At 51.0% G+C, this 14,629-nt stretch overlaps 1 protein-coding gene across 1 annotated transcript; it reads left to right on the top strand.

Moving 5' to 3' along the window:
* Positions 1 to 1,225: 1,225 nt before the first annotated feature.
* On the top strand, positions 1,226 to 12,123 carry LOC127672982 (inactive 2'-5' oligoadenylate synthetase 1C-like). Its single transcript, XM_052168483.1, has 7 exons — positions 1,226 to 1,245; positions 2,942 to 3,107; positions 3,989 to 4,277; positions 7,059 to 7,255; positions 10,056 to 10,291; positions 10,955 to 11,108; positions 12,094 to 12,123. The coding sequence occupies exons 1-7, from the start codon at positions 1,226 to 1,228 to the stop codon at positions 12,121 to 12,123; spliced, it is 1,092 nt and encodes a 363-aa protein (XP_052024443.1).
* The last annotated feature ends 2,506 nt before the right edge of the window (positions 12,124 to 14,629 follow it).

Genomic DNA, 14,629 nt, shown 5'->3' with positions numbered 1-14,629 from the left:
CTCCCTCTGTCCATGCTCCCATGAAGGATTCTAGACCTTCCCCATCCCACACCGAAGCTGTTCACCAGCTGCATGTGGCCCTGCAGCCCTGGGTTCTGGCCAGTGTGCATCGAGGTGCATTGTTTCTGCATGCAGGCTGAGGTCCATAGCAGTGCGGGAAAATAAAATTGTGTGTGGTCTGTGACCAACAATGACTTTAAAACTTAGTTGTCTGTGTGAGGATGAGATTTGAAGCACTGAATTAAATCACGGTGCCCTGACTCAAACTCAAAACTCATTTATTCTTGCTCAGACCCTCCTTTCCTTTCTTAATTTCTTTCTTTTATTATTTTTTTCTACCTTCCAACTGGATCATATTGTATGCCTTGCCTGGGGTTCGCAGAACTCCACCTGCCTACCTCAAGCTCCTGCATTCTGGAGTCACACACACACACACACACACACACACACACACCCATTCATACAGAGATCTAATGTTCTATATGTCAGAGCTGTGAACCAGCAGCCTGTGAATACATAAATACAATAGGTTAGCCCCAAAAATCCATATGTGTTTTCTCCACTTGGGCTGCTGCTCATTAAGAAGTCATAGGATAGCTCAGAGCCACCAGCTCCCAACCCCTGTTCCTGTCCTCAGTGTCCACTCTCCATCTCTGGGAAGGGGGAGGGGTGGGTCTCCCTGGCCCCCATTCATTCAGTTCTCACTCATGCAGCCGTGAGGACCCAGAGCCTCAGTGTCCCCGTGTGTGAGAGGATGCATGTCCCCTGGACCTCAGAACAAATCTCGCTCTGCCTTGTTCTTCATCTGCCCTGTTGGCAGACCCAGTGATGCTGCCCAACGACTCCAGTCTGTCTTGCCCCTTCTGAAGCAGGCCTCAGATATACAGAGAGGATTCTAACAAAAGCCAAAAACAAAGGCCAGGGGTCTCCCGCCAAGCTGTGGACCCATCATGTCATCCCTCATTGGCCCCACACTGAGACTCCCTACGAAGTCTTCTGTGTCCCTCTGCCCTCCCAGCACTAGGCACGGGCTCCCGACTGTACCGGATCCTGCTCATCTCAGCCCTGCCCTCCCCTTCAGGACAGCCATTCAGCAAAGCCTGAGACCCCTCCAGGCGGTACACTGGTGGCACCTCAAGGTGTGCCTCAACTGCAGATCAAGAAACAGAGCATTTGATCCAGACCCAGACCTTCTACCCCAGGTCTGGCACGAGGGGACATTCTCATGCCTCAGTGGGAAATCTGGTCTGTGAATTCCCTGTCCAGGACTTTGCCCTGCTAGTGTAGTAGTGCCATCCAACACTGCTGGTAAAGAGAGACAGAGCCCAGGAGCCCCACAAGGAGCGGATTCCTACAAGTTGTCCTCTGACGTCACGTGCTCACACACATGAAACACATGTAACACAATATTAAAACACAATCAGCCTGGCCCTCGCCCAGATCTGCTTAGGTCCCTCAGATGGCCTCCTGTCCTCCCATCCTGGCACTTGTGGGAGGGGCCTTCAGCATCCCAGTTCCCTCAGGCAAGGTCAGGGTTCACCAAGGAGCCTCGGCTATCAGCCATGCTGTGAAGACTGTAGTTTTTGCTAAAGGCCAGCCTCTGACCTGAATGACCAGGCCATGGCTTCTGCTTCTTCAAAAGAGAAGCCCTTAAAGCCACCTATGAGATGTGGCCGTAACCATCCCAATGTTTCTATAATTTCCTCTGTCTTCTGTTCCTTGCTCTCTGAAGTGATTACAACAATGAGTTAGGCATGTGTGTGCACATGTGTATGTATGTGTGTATGCATGTGCTTGTGTGTCTGATTTTTGTATTTTATGAGAGAAAGAATCTCCTCATATAGCCCAGGCTGGCCTCGAACTCTTTACCTTCTGTGTCAACCTCCCAGGACTTGGGATCACAGGTGTGGACCATCCTGCCATGATGAACATCCACTCCTGCTGGGCAGAGAGAGGTTGGCATGGAAACAGGCTCGCCCTCATGAGGGTGTGTCCTAGGCACAAGTCAACACCATATGCTATTGAAGTGGGGAGTGGCAATTGATTGAAAACCCAGCTGGGTACAGCTGGTGAGAGAGGCACACCCCTGTAACCTCAGTACCTGGGAGGCCAGTGGGGCAGATCCCCAAGTTCACATCCACTCTGGGCAAAGGAGTGAGATCCAGTAATAAAGAGGATGTGAAACCTTTGTCCTTTGTGGATGGACAGGTGGAGATGCGGGGCAGAAAGTTTGGTTTGTATTAGGTCTTGGACAATAGCCACATCATGGGTGTGCATCTGAGAACACACAGAACTGTGAGACCACAAGTCTGACCTATAAGCTAGCACTAACCCTGCAGACAGCTCATTACAATATCCAGCTTGGACCAGTCACCTGTGAGGAATCCACCATCCACCACAGCCATGCTCAAACTGGTGCCTGCCATCTTCTGGATTTCTCTCACTTGCTCTTCTTGTTTTAGTGGGGTGTGTGTGTGTGTGTGTGTGTTGCTGTTAAAAGTCTAGAAGACTATTTTTAGTAACAATATAGGACTAAGAAGGAAGAACAACAGAACTACGTTTAAGATGCTTCCTGCCTCCTGGTTCACAGCCTGTTGTGATGAGGGTTTGACAATCCAAAAAAATGTCAGTGGGTAAACCATCCCCAGAGTGTCAGGGAGGGGGGGGGGGCAGAGGTTGCAGGAGCAGAGATCTGATTTGCATAGCCCCGCCCTTCCTGGGAAAGAGGAAGCAGCAATGGATATAAGGGGCAGCTGACTCCAGAGGCAAGGCTGCAGTCAGCAAGCATTCCTGGCCTCTGGATGGCGATGGATGCCATCAGCACTCCAATGGACACTAGCAGCACTCCAATGGACACTAGCAGCACTCCAATGGACACTAGCAGCACTCCAATGGACACTAGCAGCACTCCAATGGACACTAGCAGCACTCCGGATCTCAGCAGCACTCCCGCCTGTAAGCTAAACAAGTTCATAGAGGATCACCTCCTTGGTGACACCGCCTTAATTTCTGAGATCATAACAGACATAGAGTTCATAAGTGATTTCCTGATGGATAGATGCTTCAATGGTGCTGCCCACCCTGTGAGGGCCTCTAGGGTTGTGATGGTGAGTCTCCCTAGCCCGAGCTGACTGGGATGGGGTGGGAGAGGACTCTCAGAAGCCAGACTGCAGTCCTTGGTGGGGTGTGAGTTACCTACCTGCTCTGTGCCCAGCATCCTCATATACACCCCAGCTATGGCACAGGGCAGAGAACAGAACAGAGATGCTGCTTGCTGGATAACTGATAGATGCTCATTGCCCATGTTCAATCTGTCAAATGGGCCTTTATGACACTGTCCCTACCTCAGTCACTGTGAAGGCTGCTGGAATGTTGTCATGTCCACTCATCTATGTCAGGGCTGCAAGTGTGTTAGTGATTGTGCTCAGCATTTTATTTAGGGAGGATCTCTGCATATCACTTGTTTTTTTCTCAAGTTTTCACTTTTTGGGAAATCAGTTTCCTCGATACTGAAAAGGTCTCAGAGCAAATGTTAAAATTGTAGCAGACTTTCTTCCTATATGATGGGAATGGTGCATTCCTTCAAATGCTCTGTTAACAAAAGCTATTATGACAACAGTTGCATACATCCGTGGTAATTAACTCAGTCTCCTCTCACCCACTCCCCTGTACTTGTATCTGATCTCTCCCAGAGATTTGCCTTCCAACACACACACACACAATCTAGGTAAAAATAGATAAAACAAGGATGTTCACCATTCTGAGTTCTGAGTCTGGCTTAACTCCTGTACCACAGGAGATCCAGGACTATCTATTTTCCTATGGAGATCCCAATTTCACTCTTCAGGGCTGAATAGAATTCCACTACACATGGGCTAGCTTTCTCTATCCAAGAATCACTTTCTGTGATGGACCCCCATTCTGTTCAGCATCTGAACTGCCCAGCATGACTCCCCCGTCCCTTGTCATTCTTGTTCTTGTCTTTTAGGACGGCTTCTACAATGAACACACCATGCTCAAGGGAAGGGCAGCGGTCAACCTAGTGGTGTTATTTAACAACCTCACCTGCTTTGATGAGCAGTTAAAGCGACGGGGAGAGTTCATTGAGGAAATACGGAAACACTTGTGCCAGCTGCAGCAGGAGGAACAATTTAGAGAGAAGTTTGAGGTCCGGAGCTCAGAGCAGCCCAACTCCAGGTCTCTGAGCTTCAAGCTGAGCTACCCCGAGTTCCAGCAGGAGGTGGAGTTTGATGTGCAGCCAGCCTATGATGCCTTGTGTAAGTCAGCCAGCAGCAGAACCTCAGCCTGCTCCTCCCCATGCCTGAAGCCTCTCTTCTCTTTCTCTCTCTCTCTCTCTCTCTCTCTCTCTCTCTCTCTCTCTCTCTCTCTCTCTCTCTCTCTCTCTCTGTGTGTGTGTTGGGGGAGCATGTTCACATGTGTGCAGATGTCTGCACATATGTTTGCACGTGCGGGTAACGGCCAGAGGCCAGCCTTGGATGTCGGTTACTTAGGAGCCTATTTTGGTTGAGAGCTTGGCCTGGACTTTGCTGCCCGCCTTCCTGGCTCTTGCAGTGAGGAGCTGGGATTAGGTGTGGTGTGCGCCCTGATGGAGCTGAACCCACAGTCTCTGGTACCTGGAGCCTCATGTTTATTAGGTACTGGGGTGTATATGTGTGTGTGTGTACCTGTGTGTCTGTGTATGTCTCTGTGTGTGTGTGTGTCTATCTGTGTATGTGTGTGTCTATCTGTGTATGTCTGTGTGTGTGTCTGTGTGTGTTTATGGAAACATTATTTATTATGTTAATTAGGGCTGGGGGAGGGGTTGCCTAGTCTTCTAGAAGTGTCTGTAGGCTGTGAGCCTCCAGCTGTAAACAATTACACTCAGACACACTCTGAACACACGTGGGCTTCCTCCACCACCGGCTACAAGCCGGGCAGGTTTGCTTTCGTGTTTGTTCTGAGATGGGTGGATCGGCCAGCTTCATGTCCCCTGTCTACTCAGACAGTGGCCTGAGGGATTCTCCTGTCTCTACCTGCCCAGCCCTGGGATTTCAGTGTGGACCCTCATGTCCTTCAACCACAGCTTTTAATGTAGGTGCTCAGAATCTGATTTGGGGCCCTTTACCCAGAGGCATCTGTGGGACATCCTACAGAACACCTGCATGGTGGACAGCGCTCCACATGGCTGAGATTGGCAACTGTGTGTCTGTAAAAGTGGGACAAGAGATGGAGCTAAAGATGAACATCTGTTGTATCTTCTATTAAAGAATGAGACACCTCAGACCTGTGCAGAGGCCTCCGTGTCTGTGTAGGTTTGAGGAGGAGGGAGACAGGTATGCAATATGCAGAAATTCCCAGAGGAGTTTGTCTCCCTCTGGAAAACCCAGCATACACAGTTCCCACATGTAACACAAGTGGTTTAATTGACATTAATAATCCTCAAAACTAGTATCTCCCACCCGGTCCTGATACAGTGTGTCCCCAAAGCTACATATTGCCCAACTCTTCCCAAGGACAACCAGGAACACCCATGAAAGACCAGTATGGACTTGAGGAGCTTAGAGAATACTTGAGACTTTACGTTTTTTTTGTGGGGGGTGGGGGGTGGGGGGGTGAGCACAGCACCCCCTGCTGGTCACTGTGTGAACTGCTGCTGTTAACTTAGGGACAAGCCCTTGGCTTAGGAGAGCCATGGAGACAGTCCAGAGTCTCAGGCAGCAGGGACTGGGAGGAGGACCAGGCAGCCTGCTGTAGGAAGCTGCACGAGGCCTAGGACCCTGCTCAGTGGCGGGGGCTCAGAGGGGGTGACCCAGAAATGAGCTGGGCGGGCTCCCCCAGAAGCCTGTCTTCTCATGGACTGCCCCAGTTTTAGGCAGCTTTCCAGTGGGATGGGAGTTCTGTCATAGAGGAACTGCCTTGGGAACGCTAGTGTGGATGGCAGCCCAGAAGAGGTCCCCAGTCACAGCCCTAACCCGGAGACTTAGCAAATGAGACCTACTGTGTGCCGTGTGTTCTGAAATAGAAAATAAGCCCTGAGAACTTCCTTGTCCCACGTTCCATCAGTGAGTGATCTGGGTCTGTGCTGGTATCTAAGCTGGACAGTATGACCTGTTGCAATCATAGCTACACACCTGCAGACACCTGAGGCCCAGCCAGCAGCCTTCCTAACCCATCCAAGTGTGCGTGCACACATAGCCACACACACATCAATACCTTAGCCGACTCCCTATCCACTTTAAGCTCACAGGACACACACACACACACCACCACCACCACCACCACCACCACCACCTCCACACCATGACACTCTCAGGAACGGGACAGTCAACAACACATGGCATTAAGTTAGCCACAGCAGAGATTCATGCACTGTTGACATACAGCCCAGTGGATAAAGGCAATCACTGCACAATCATGAGGACATGAGTTCAAGTCCCCAACACCCACCTACTCTTAGGAAGTTCCACACCTTGACCTGTTACTGTCAGCATGATGGGGGACAGAGACAGGAGACTCTCTGTGGCCTGATGGATGCCGGTCACCTCCACATTTACAGAGAGACCCTGCTGCAAAGGGAGGGGGTGACAGACTATAAAGGGAGACGCCCCATCTCCTCCTGTGGTCTCTGAATATGTGTTTCCTACATCCATGTGCACACAGTCCACCCATCATCTCCAAACAGGGAGAGACTGTAGGCCCGAACTGTGATATAGAAATGCAGTAGAGTGCGCGACACAGCAAAGCATGGTTGGCCATTATCAGATGACTGTGGAGTTCTCCTGTGAGTGACCACAGTGAGCTGTTTCCTCCCACCACTGCCTCCAGGCCTGTGAGTGAGGGATCCTACTAAGAGCACTTGGTGGCACAGACTTTCCAGGGCCAATTCATGTACACAGTTCAGAGGTGTGGTGGGCTCCCGTCTGTATGGGGAGTGATGCCTTCTGTGGACAAATTTTGCATTGTTCATTGAACCCCATAGGCACTGATTGTGACCCTAGAGAGAAGGAACATCAGCAGAGCAGGGATAAGTCTAAACATGAGAGATACTTTCTTTATAGGTGAAGTGAGAGAAAAAGTGGAGGTTGACTGCGAAATGTACAACAAATTATACGCCCAACTCATCCGTGAGTGCAACATCCTGAAGACGGAGGGCAAGTTCTCCATCTGCTTCACTGACCTCCAGCAAAACTTCCTGTGGAAACGTCCACTGGAGCTGAAGAACCTCATCCTTCTGGTCAAGCACTGGTATCAGCTGGTAAGGCATCTGCACTGACACTGTGGACCCTATGTGTAGAGAGTAGGATTCAGGCCAGAGAAGAGAGGTCTATTCTAGCTCACTGTCTACTGACTGGACAGCTTTATCACATGACCAAGAGTGCCTTGGGAAGGAAAGGTCTTACTTGGTTACACATCCCAGTCACAGCGCATCACTGAGGGAAGTCAGGACAGGAACTGAAGCAGAGACCATGGAGGAATTCCACTCACTGGCTTCACCTCCGTGACTCACTCAGATTGCTTTATTATGGAGAGCGCACACGCTCAGGCACGGCACCAACCACATCTGTCACTGACCCCAAGTGTGTCCTCACAGACTACCCTAAACCAGACAGATAGAGGGATTTCCTCTTGATTAAGGACACCTCCTGCTCAATGACCCTAGTTTACATCTAATTGACAAAAATTCACTCTCACCCACTTTCAAATCGATGCGCACACACACACACACACACCTCTATTGAACCATAAGCATTTCTTTCTTGACTTTTTGCTAAGACATCATGCCAATATCATGCCATAAAACACAACCTTTAAAAATACTATTTTTAAAAAAAAATTTCAACGTTTAATATTATTATCTCAGTTGTGGGCTCATATAAGATTTGAAACTCTAATTAAAGTCTTACTACAGGAGGGAAGCAGCAGGTCAGTCATATTCATAGCAAAAGGCTCAGTATCTGACATCTGGGACTCACAGTTCCCTGGGCTTCTCGGGCACTGCCGTCCACAGCACACACAGCTGCTCTCAGGCTCAGCCCAGCTCTGTTCTCACACTGCTCTGTTCCTGGCAGTTGTCTCCTGCTCAGGGCAAGTCCAGGGTCTCGGGGTCTCCACAGCCATTGAGGCTGCGCTTGCACCAGTGGCTTCTCCTGGCCTCTCTCAGTGCCAGGCCTCAGCTGCTTCCCATGACCCCTGCACAGTTCGTGGGACTAAAGCCTCACCACCTGGAGGACCTCTCTGCATTACCTAGGTGCCTGTAACCAGAGAGGCAGTCTTCGGACCCTTCGACTGCCGATTCTGTTTGCTGACCTTTAAAGAAACTTTCCAGAAAGCTTGGCCTATATGGTGCAGGTTTCTTCGCAATCAGAATTGATTTTCAGCCCCAGCTGATGAGAAATTACTGATTCTTAATCCAAACACAGCACACAAACAGCCCAGATGGGGTCCTTGCTTTTCTCTCACACTTCACTCACCAGCCTCTAGCACCTCCCTGCCTCTCAGCTCCCCTGTCCTCCAAGTTCCCACAAACAGCTGAGGTTGGGCTCTCAGCTCTCCACAGCTTTCCAACCCAGAGTCCCATAATCCTTATCAATCCTCCCAAGGAGCAGCATGGTGGTCAGTCACAGCAGCGCCCCGTCCCTAGGACCAGCTTCTGTCCTAGTTTGCTCTGAGTGCTCTGGGAAAGGTGATCTGGAAAGTAACCTGGGGAGGAAGGGGATTGTGGGGCTCACATCCCTGCATCACACTCCATCACTGAGGGAAGCAGAGGCCATGGAGGAACTCTGCTAGCTGCCTGGTGCCCTTGGGCCATCAGTCTGATTTTTACAAACATCTCAGGACCACCTGCCCAGGACAGGCAATGCCCACAGTGGGCTGGGCCCTCCCACACTGATCAGGAAACTGCTCCACAGGCTGGACTCCAGGCTGGGCTGATGATGGAGGCATTGTCTCAGGGGTGGGTTCATCTTCTCCAGATGACGCTCTCTGTGTCACTTTGGCAAAAAAGAATAAAAATTGGCAAAAGCAGTGAGAAAAAACAATGCAGAAGAAAAAGTGGGTGGAGGGGACTCAGAGGGGAGGAGATGAGAGAGAAGCAGGGGTGAGGGGAGATGGGGGAGGTGATGCTGTAGGAGGGGAGAAGGATGGGGAGGGGATCTGAGAGGAGGGAGGACTGTCCTTGCCTGTTCTAGGTGATTTCTTCTAGTCCACTTTCCAATCAGCTAACTCTCTCTTCAGCCGTGTCAAATTCACTGTTCCATGGCTGCTGCTTCATTGGTGCCTTTGGATTTTTCTTCCAAACCCTTCATGTCACCTTTTATACTTTGATTTTCCTGATTTGTCAAGCTATGTCTTTAAGTACGTGATTTCTGGTTGTATCCTTAGTGTTTGTGTGTGTGTGTGTTTATATACCTATTCATGGTAGCACATGTTGTGTATGTGTGTGCATGTGTATCCATTAGCGTTTGAGGTCAGAGTGTGAGGGCAGGTCCTCAGTCATGACCCACCTTGTGTAATCAGTCAGGGTCTCACACGTGACACGCAGTGTGCTGGATCAGCAGTCCTGGACAGTCCTGCAGCCCCTGCAAGCCCCATCTCCACCCCCTTGAACTAGGATCATGAATCAGCTTCCTCAAGAGCCCCACACTCCTGCAGATGCTGGGGATCTGACCTGCAGTTCTCACCCCTGCACGGGGAGGGAGGCACTTTACCCCTGAGCCATCTCCCTGGTCCCTTCCCAGTTACCTCAGAGACCATGGGAAAATTTCCACAGTGAGCACTCCTTATGCCCCGCCCCCACCCTCATTCCCAGCTGTCACTCAAGGTGTCTGGATTCCTCCTGTGCCTGCTGGTGCATGCTGTCTTTGTGGACCACAGTGGTCCCAATCGCTTGGCAATTGACTGTAACACAGGAGGAACCAGAGACTCTGACTGGGCTTGTCTGTGTGACAATAAACCTGCAATTACATCATCAGGTGGCAGCTGAACTGAGCCTGTGAGACGTGGCCCCCACACAACAGCTGAGAGCCCCGCTTTTCTCATTGCCTTTCTCTTCTCAGTGTGAGGAGAAGCTGAGGCAGCCGCTGCCCCCACAATATGCCCTGGAGCTGCTCACAGTCTACGCCTGGGAATGCGGGGCCCAAGACAGCTCTGAACTATATACAGCCCAGTGCTTCCGAACGGTCTTAGAACTGATCACTAAGTATCAGCATCTTCGAGTCTACTGGACATTGTATTATGACGTTCTACATGAAGCAGTGAATGCCTACCTGTACACACAAAGCAGAAAAGACAGGTATCTCGTCCCCATGTGGCTCTGCTCCCTGTGGGTGTCAGGCTGCACTCCTGTGATAAGGGGGGGAAGGAGGTGGGAGCCCTGTGTCAATGCAGCATCTCCTGCACTGGGCACTGTCACCTGTCTGACCTGAGGTCCTAATGCCCTGGAAGGTGGGCAGGGAGGGTGGTTATCTTGTCTGTGGTGAGGAGACCAAGGCTCTGACACTGTCCAGACTAAACAGCCAAGGAAGAGAAGGACATGGAGTGGGAACTGAGATTTCCCAGCAGTAACAGCATCATAAGGGCTATGACCACCAAAGACCTGGGGTGGACCAATTATCTGTAAATAACAGAGAACTATGTCACCCTAAGGAGTGACGTGTCTTCATCCTGTGTTTCATCAGTTTTCCTATGAGACTGGCTGGTCCAGCTCTCCCATCTCACAGATCAGAGAGCCTGAGGGACCTGCCGAGGACACACAGCTACTAAAGGGTAGAGGATTTGAAGCCAGGCCTTCCAGGTCATGTGAAGAAACCCTCCAGTCTTGCTGTGTGCTGTGGGGCAGGGACTCTGGCCAAACTTTGCATAGGGATGCCCTGCTGGGCTCCTGCCCTGCCCCTGTGAAGTGGTGTCTGAGGCACTGGCCAGCTGCTCAGTTTCTCCCCTGAATGTTGCTCTGCAGGCCTCTGATCTTGGACCCAGCAGACCCAACATGGAACGTGGCTGGGTCAAACTTACAGGGCTGGTTCAGGCTAGCAGAAGAGGCAAAAGCCTGGCTGAAGTACCCATGCTTTAGACACACTGATGAGACCTTCGTGGGTCCCTGGGATGTGCCGGTGAGATCCCATTGTCGATCTGTCCCCTTGCACAGAACTTCAGTCACTCCATCTATTTGGAGATTATTCTCACTGAGATGTGGTCTTTTGCTAAATGTCTCCACACTCCTGTGGGTACCTGCTACTTGTCTTGTTTTACAGCCATTTTCTCACCATTCAGTGATATCTGGGCTGGCAAGATGGCTCAGTGGGTAAGCGTGCAGACAACACTGAAGACATGACTTTGATCCCTAGAACCCATATGGTAGAGGGAGAAAAGCAAATCCCCCAATTTGTCCTCTGACCTTCATCTCTGTGCTGTTACACACATGGATACACACACATATACACAGGCACACACAGACATACAGATACATAGACTCTTAGAGCTGAAGCCCCTGGCTCAGGGACACTCAGCTAGTGATTGGCAGGGCTGGGATCCCACAGACTCTGAAGCCATCATCAGGTCCTTGAAGTGTCCTGTCTTCCCTGCCTCATTGTCCTGTGGCCGATGGGACTCAGCAGGGCTGTGTCACAGCCACAGAGGCACAGAGGGACCTGCACTTGGACCTCTCCCCTCCTGGGGCAGGGTCTGCCTGATGCTAGGGCACTGGTGATGTCATGTGACCTCAGGGTGGGAGGAACATGGGTGCAGTGATGTGGGAAAGAAACCTGAGGAGGTCAGGAAGGAAGGGGGGACATGGAGGGAGGCAGCTGAGGGGACAGTGGCCTGCAGTGCTGTCCTGCAGCACAGAGGTGGCTAGGCCATGGCTCCCATTTGGCAGACCTATTAGTGTAGGGCCTGCCTGTGGGGTCTTATGTGCCCTCAGTGGGCGTGGTCATAAAGGTGTCCTGATGGCCATCTTTCCTGCCTCTGTGTGTGCTGCCCCCTTTCTCAGGAGCTCCATGTGTCCAGTCATGGTGCCCATGCCCAGGGCTGATTTACATCCCCCTCCTGGAAGCAATGCCGATGGCTCCTGACATGATTGTATGTTTTTCATTGCAGCCAGAGAAAAAAGGGTTAGTCATCCTGTGAGGACCCCAGCACTTGCCCAAGAGGCTCTGGAGTCAGAGGCATGGACTCCTCTGCTGCAGGACCTTGACCTAGAGAGGACAGGTTGGTGCCCAAGGCTCCAGAGAGGGGCATCCAACCTGTGGTCAGACTCTGTCCCTGCCTGCGCGTGGACAGCCTTCCTCACAGCCTGCTTCCTCCGCCTTATCCTCCAACAGTGTTCAGAGTCAGACTCTGAAAGAAAGAGAAAAACTCAAGCTTGAATTCCATCTGTCCACCTGTTGGGAGGTTCTGTCCAAAAAACTGTCTGATCATCAACAGTAAACCACAGCAAGCCATGATGGGGTGTGTGCACTCGGAGGGATGCGTACCCATCCCACACAGAAACTGTTCCGCAGCTGCACACATGGCCCTGGAGTCCTGGGAATCTGTCCAGTGGTCATCAAAATCCACTGTTTCTTTAGCATGCAGGCTGGGGTTATGGTAGTGCAGGAAAATAAAATTGTGTGCACTTTAAAATTTATGTCTTTAACACTTAGATGTGTGTGTATGTGTGTATGAGATTTGAAGTACTGAATTAAAGCAAAATGCATTGAATTTAATGAAAATGAATTAATTTATTCTCCCTCCCTCCTTTCCTTTCTCTTTCTGACTTCCTTCCTTCCAACTAGATCTCATATGTCCCACCCTAGTTTGTAATTCGCAGAATTCCACCTGTCACAAGTTTCTATGTTCTGGAGTCACAGACACACACACACACACACACACACAGAGAGAGAGAGAGAGAGAGAGAGAGAGAGAGAGAGAGAGAGCGCCAGCCACCATTCACATACAGGCTAAATGCTTCCATAGGTCAGTGTGGTGAACCAAAAGTCTTATAAATACACAAATACTTTAACCATAAACTATCCACTTGTGCTGTCTACACTTGGACCCTTCTCACTAACAATGCACTAAATTGCTGAGGGTTACCAGCTCCCAGACCCTGCTCCTGTCCCCACACCCTACACCTGTCCCCAGTGTCCACTTTCCATCTCTGTGAAGGGGATGGGGTGGGTCTCTGTGGCCCTCATTCATTCAGTCCTCACTCTAGCAGCCATGAGGACCAGGAGCCCCAGTGTCCCAGTGTGTGAGAGGATGCATGTCCCCTGGGTCATAGGACAAACCACACTCTGCCTGGTACTTTATCTGAGCCATTGGGGGACCCAGGGATGCTGGGCTATGAGTCCAGTCTTGCCCTCCTGAAACACCCCCCAGATACACTGGGCTTTAATAAACCATGGCCAGTGGTCCCCTCTCAAGCTGTGGACCCATCATGTCCTCGCTCATGGATCCCACACTAATGTAAGTCCATGCATGATCTGTAATGGCTGCCTCCCATTTCTCCATGGTCTGACAGAGGGAGAGGCTGTGTGTGGGGCTCAGTGGCAGAGCGCTTATCCGGTATGCACAAGGCCTGACCTAAAGGAATCATCCTGAGTTGCCTGTGGCTTTGATGTCAGAGCCAAGTAATCACCAAGATCATCACAGCTGAGCAGTTCTCTTCTCTCAGGGTCCTCTGCTTGCATGTGGATGGCCTGTGTATGCAGTGTGAGGTGAGGGTGGGCCTTCAGTCCTGTCAGAGGCTCACCGCAGGATCCTGAGTCAAGCAGGAGAGCCCTTCCCCCATTGTGTATGCTCAGTAACCTGCTCAAAACCAGTTAACCGCCCTGAGATCTGATCTTCCCAAATGTCATGGAGCCCATGTGAGTCCAGATCAATCATCACAGATGAGGATGGGAGCTGACAGCTGGCCACAGAGCACTGGGAAGAAGTCTGCAATGTTTCTTGGAAGTGTGCTCACAGACACACCAGATGTGTTTCCATTTACATCTGAGGTAGGGACGTTGGCCATGAAGATGCACCATCGTGGACCAGTTGAAGGAACCCTGAGGGTTGACTGGGGCTGTCACAGCAGGTCCCTCCCCAAGTTACTGACCTGAATCCAGTTTCAGAGTTGGAATGACTGGGTGTAAATGAAGAGGCTTCCTGGAGAACAGAACCATCTGGGGCTATGGTGGACAAAGGACCTCTTCCCTGCAGTGGGTGTATACTACTTATGAGTCGGTGGGCACTGGAGAGAAGGGAGTGCCTGACCTTGGCATGAGGTCAAAGTTGAAGACAGGGCTTGGAAACCCAAAGTGTCTGTTGTCAAGCCCTGCCTCTTCCCTGCCCAGGATGGACTTAAGTCAGAACCATAGGACATCCCTGAGGAAGAGCGGGGAGGAGCACCTCACTTAGGGCACGGGGCTCCTGTGCAGATCCAGTCTGGAGCAGGCACGATGCTGCACACCAGGGCCGTCAGATGCTCTGATGTGAAAAGTGCCAGCTATGGACATCTCTCTCCCTCCCAGACCCTGCATCACTGTTGTCATGGAAACGATCCAGCCCCCATGAGACTCCTCCCTTAAGCTGCCCATTGCTCATTCCTGTACCCTGCTGTTAAACTCCATGCTGTTTATCATTGGGGAGGCTCTCCAGGGCCCACAGG

This window comes from Apodemus sylvaticus, chromosome 22 (genome assembly GCF_947179515.1).
Source record: "Apodemus sylvaticus chromosome 22, mApoSyl1.1, whole genome shotgun sequence".
Lineage (NCBI taxonomy): Eukaryota > Metazoa > Chordata > Mammalia > Rodentia > Muridae > Apodemus > Apodemus sylvaticus.
Note: the sequence above shows the minus strand (reverse complement) of the source record. Positions and strands in the feature narration are given on the sequence as shown.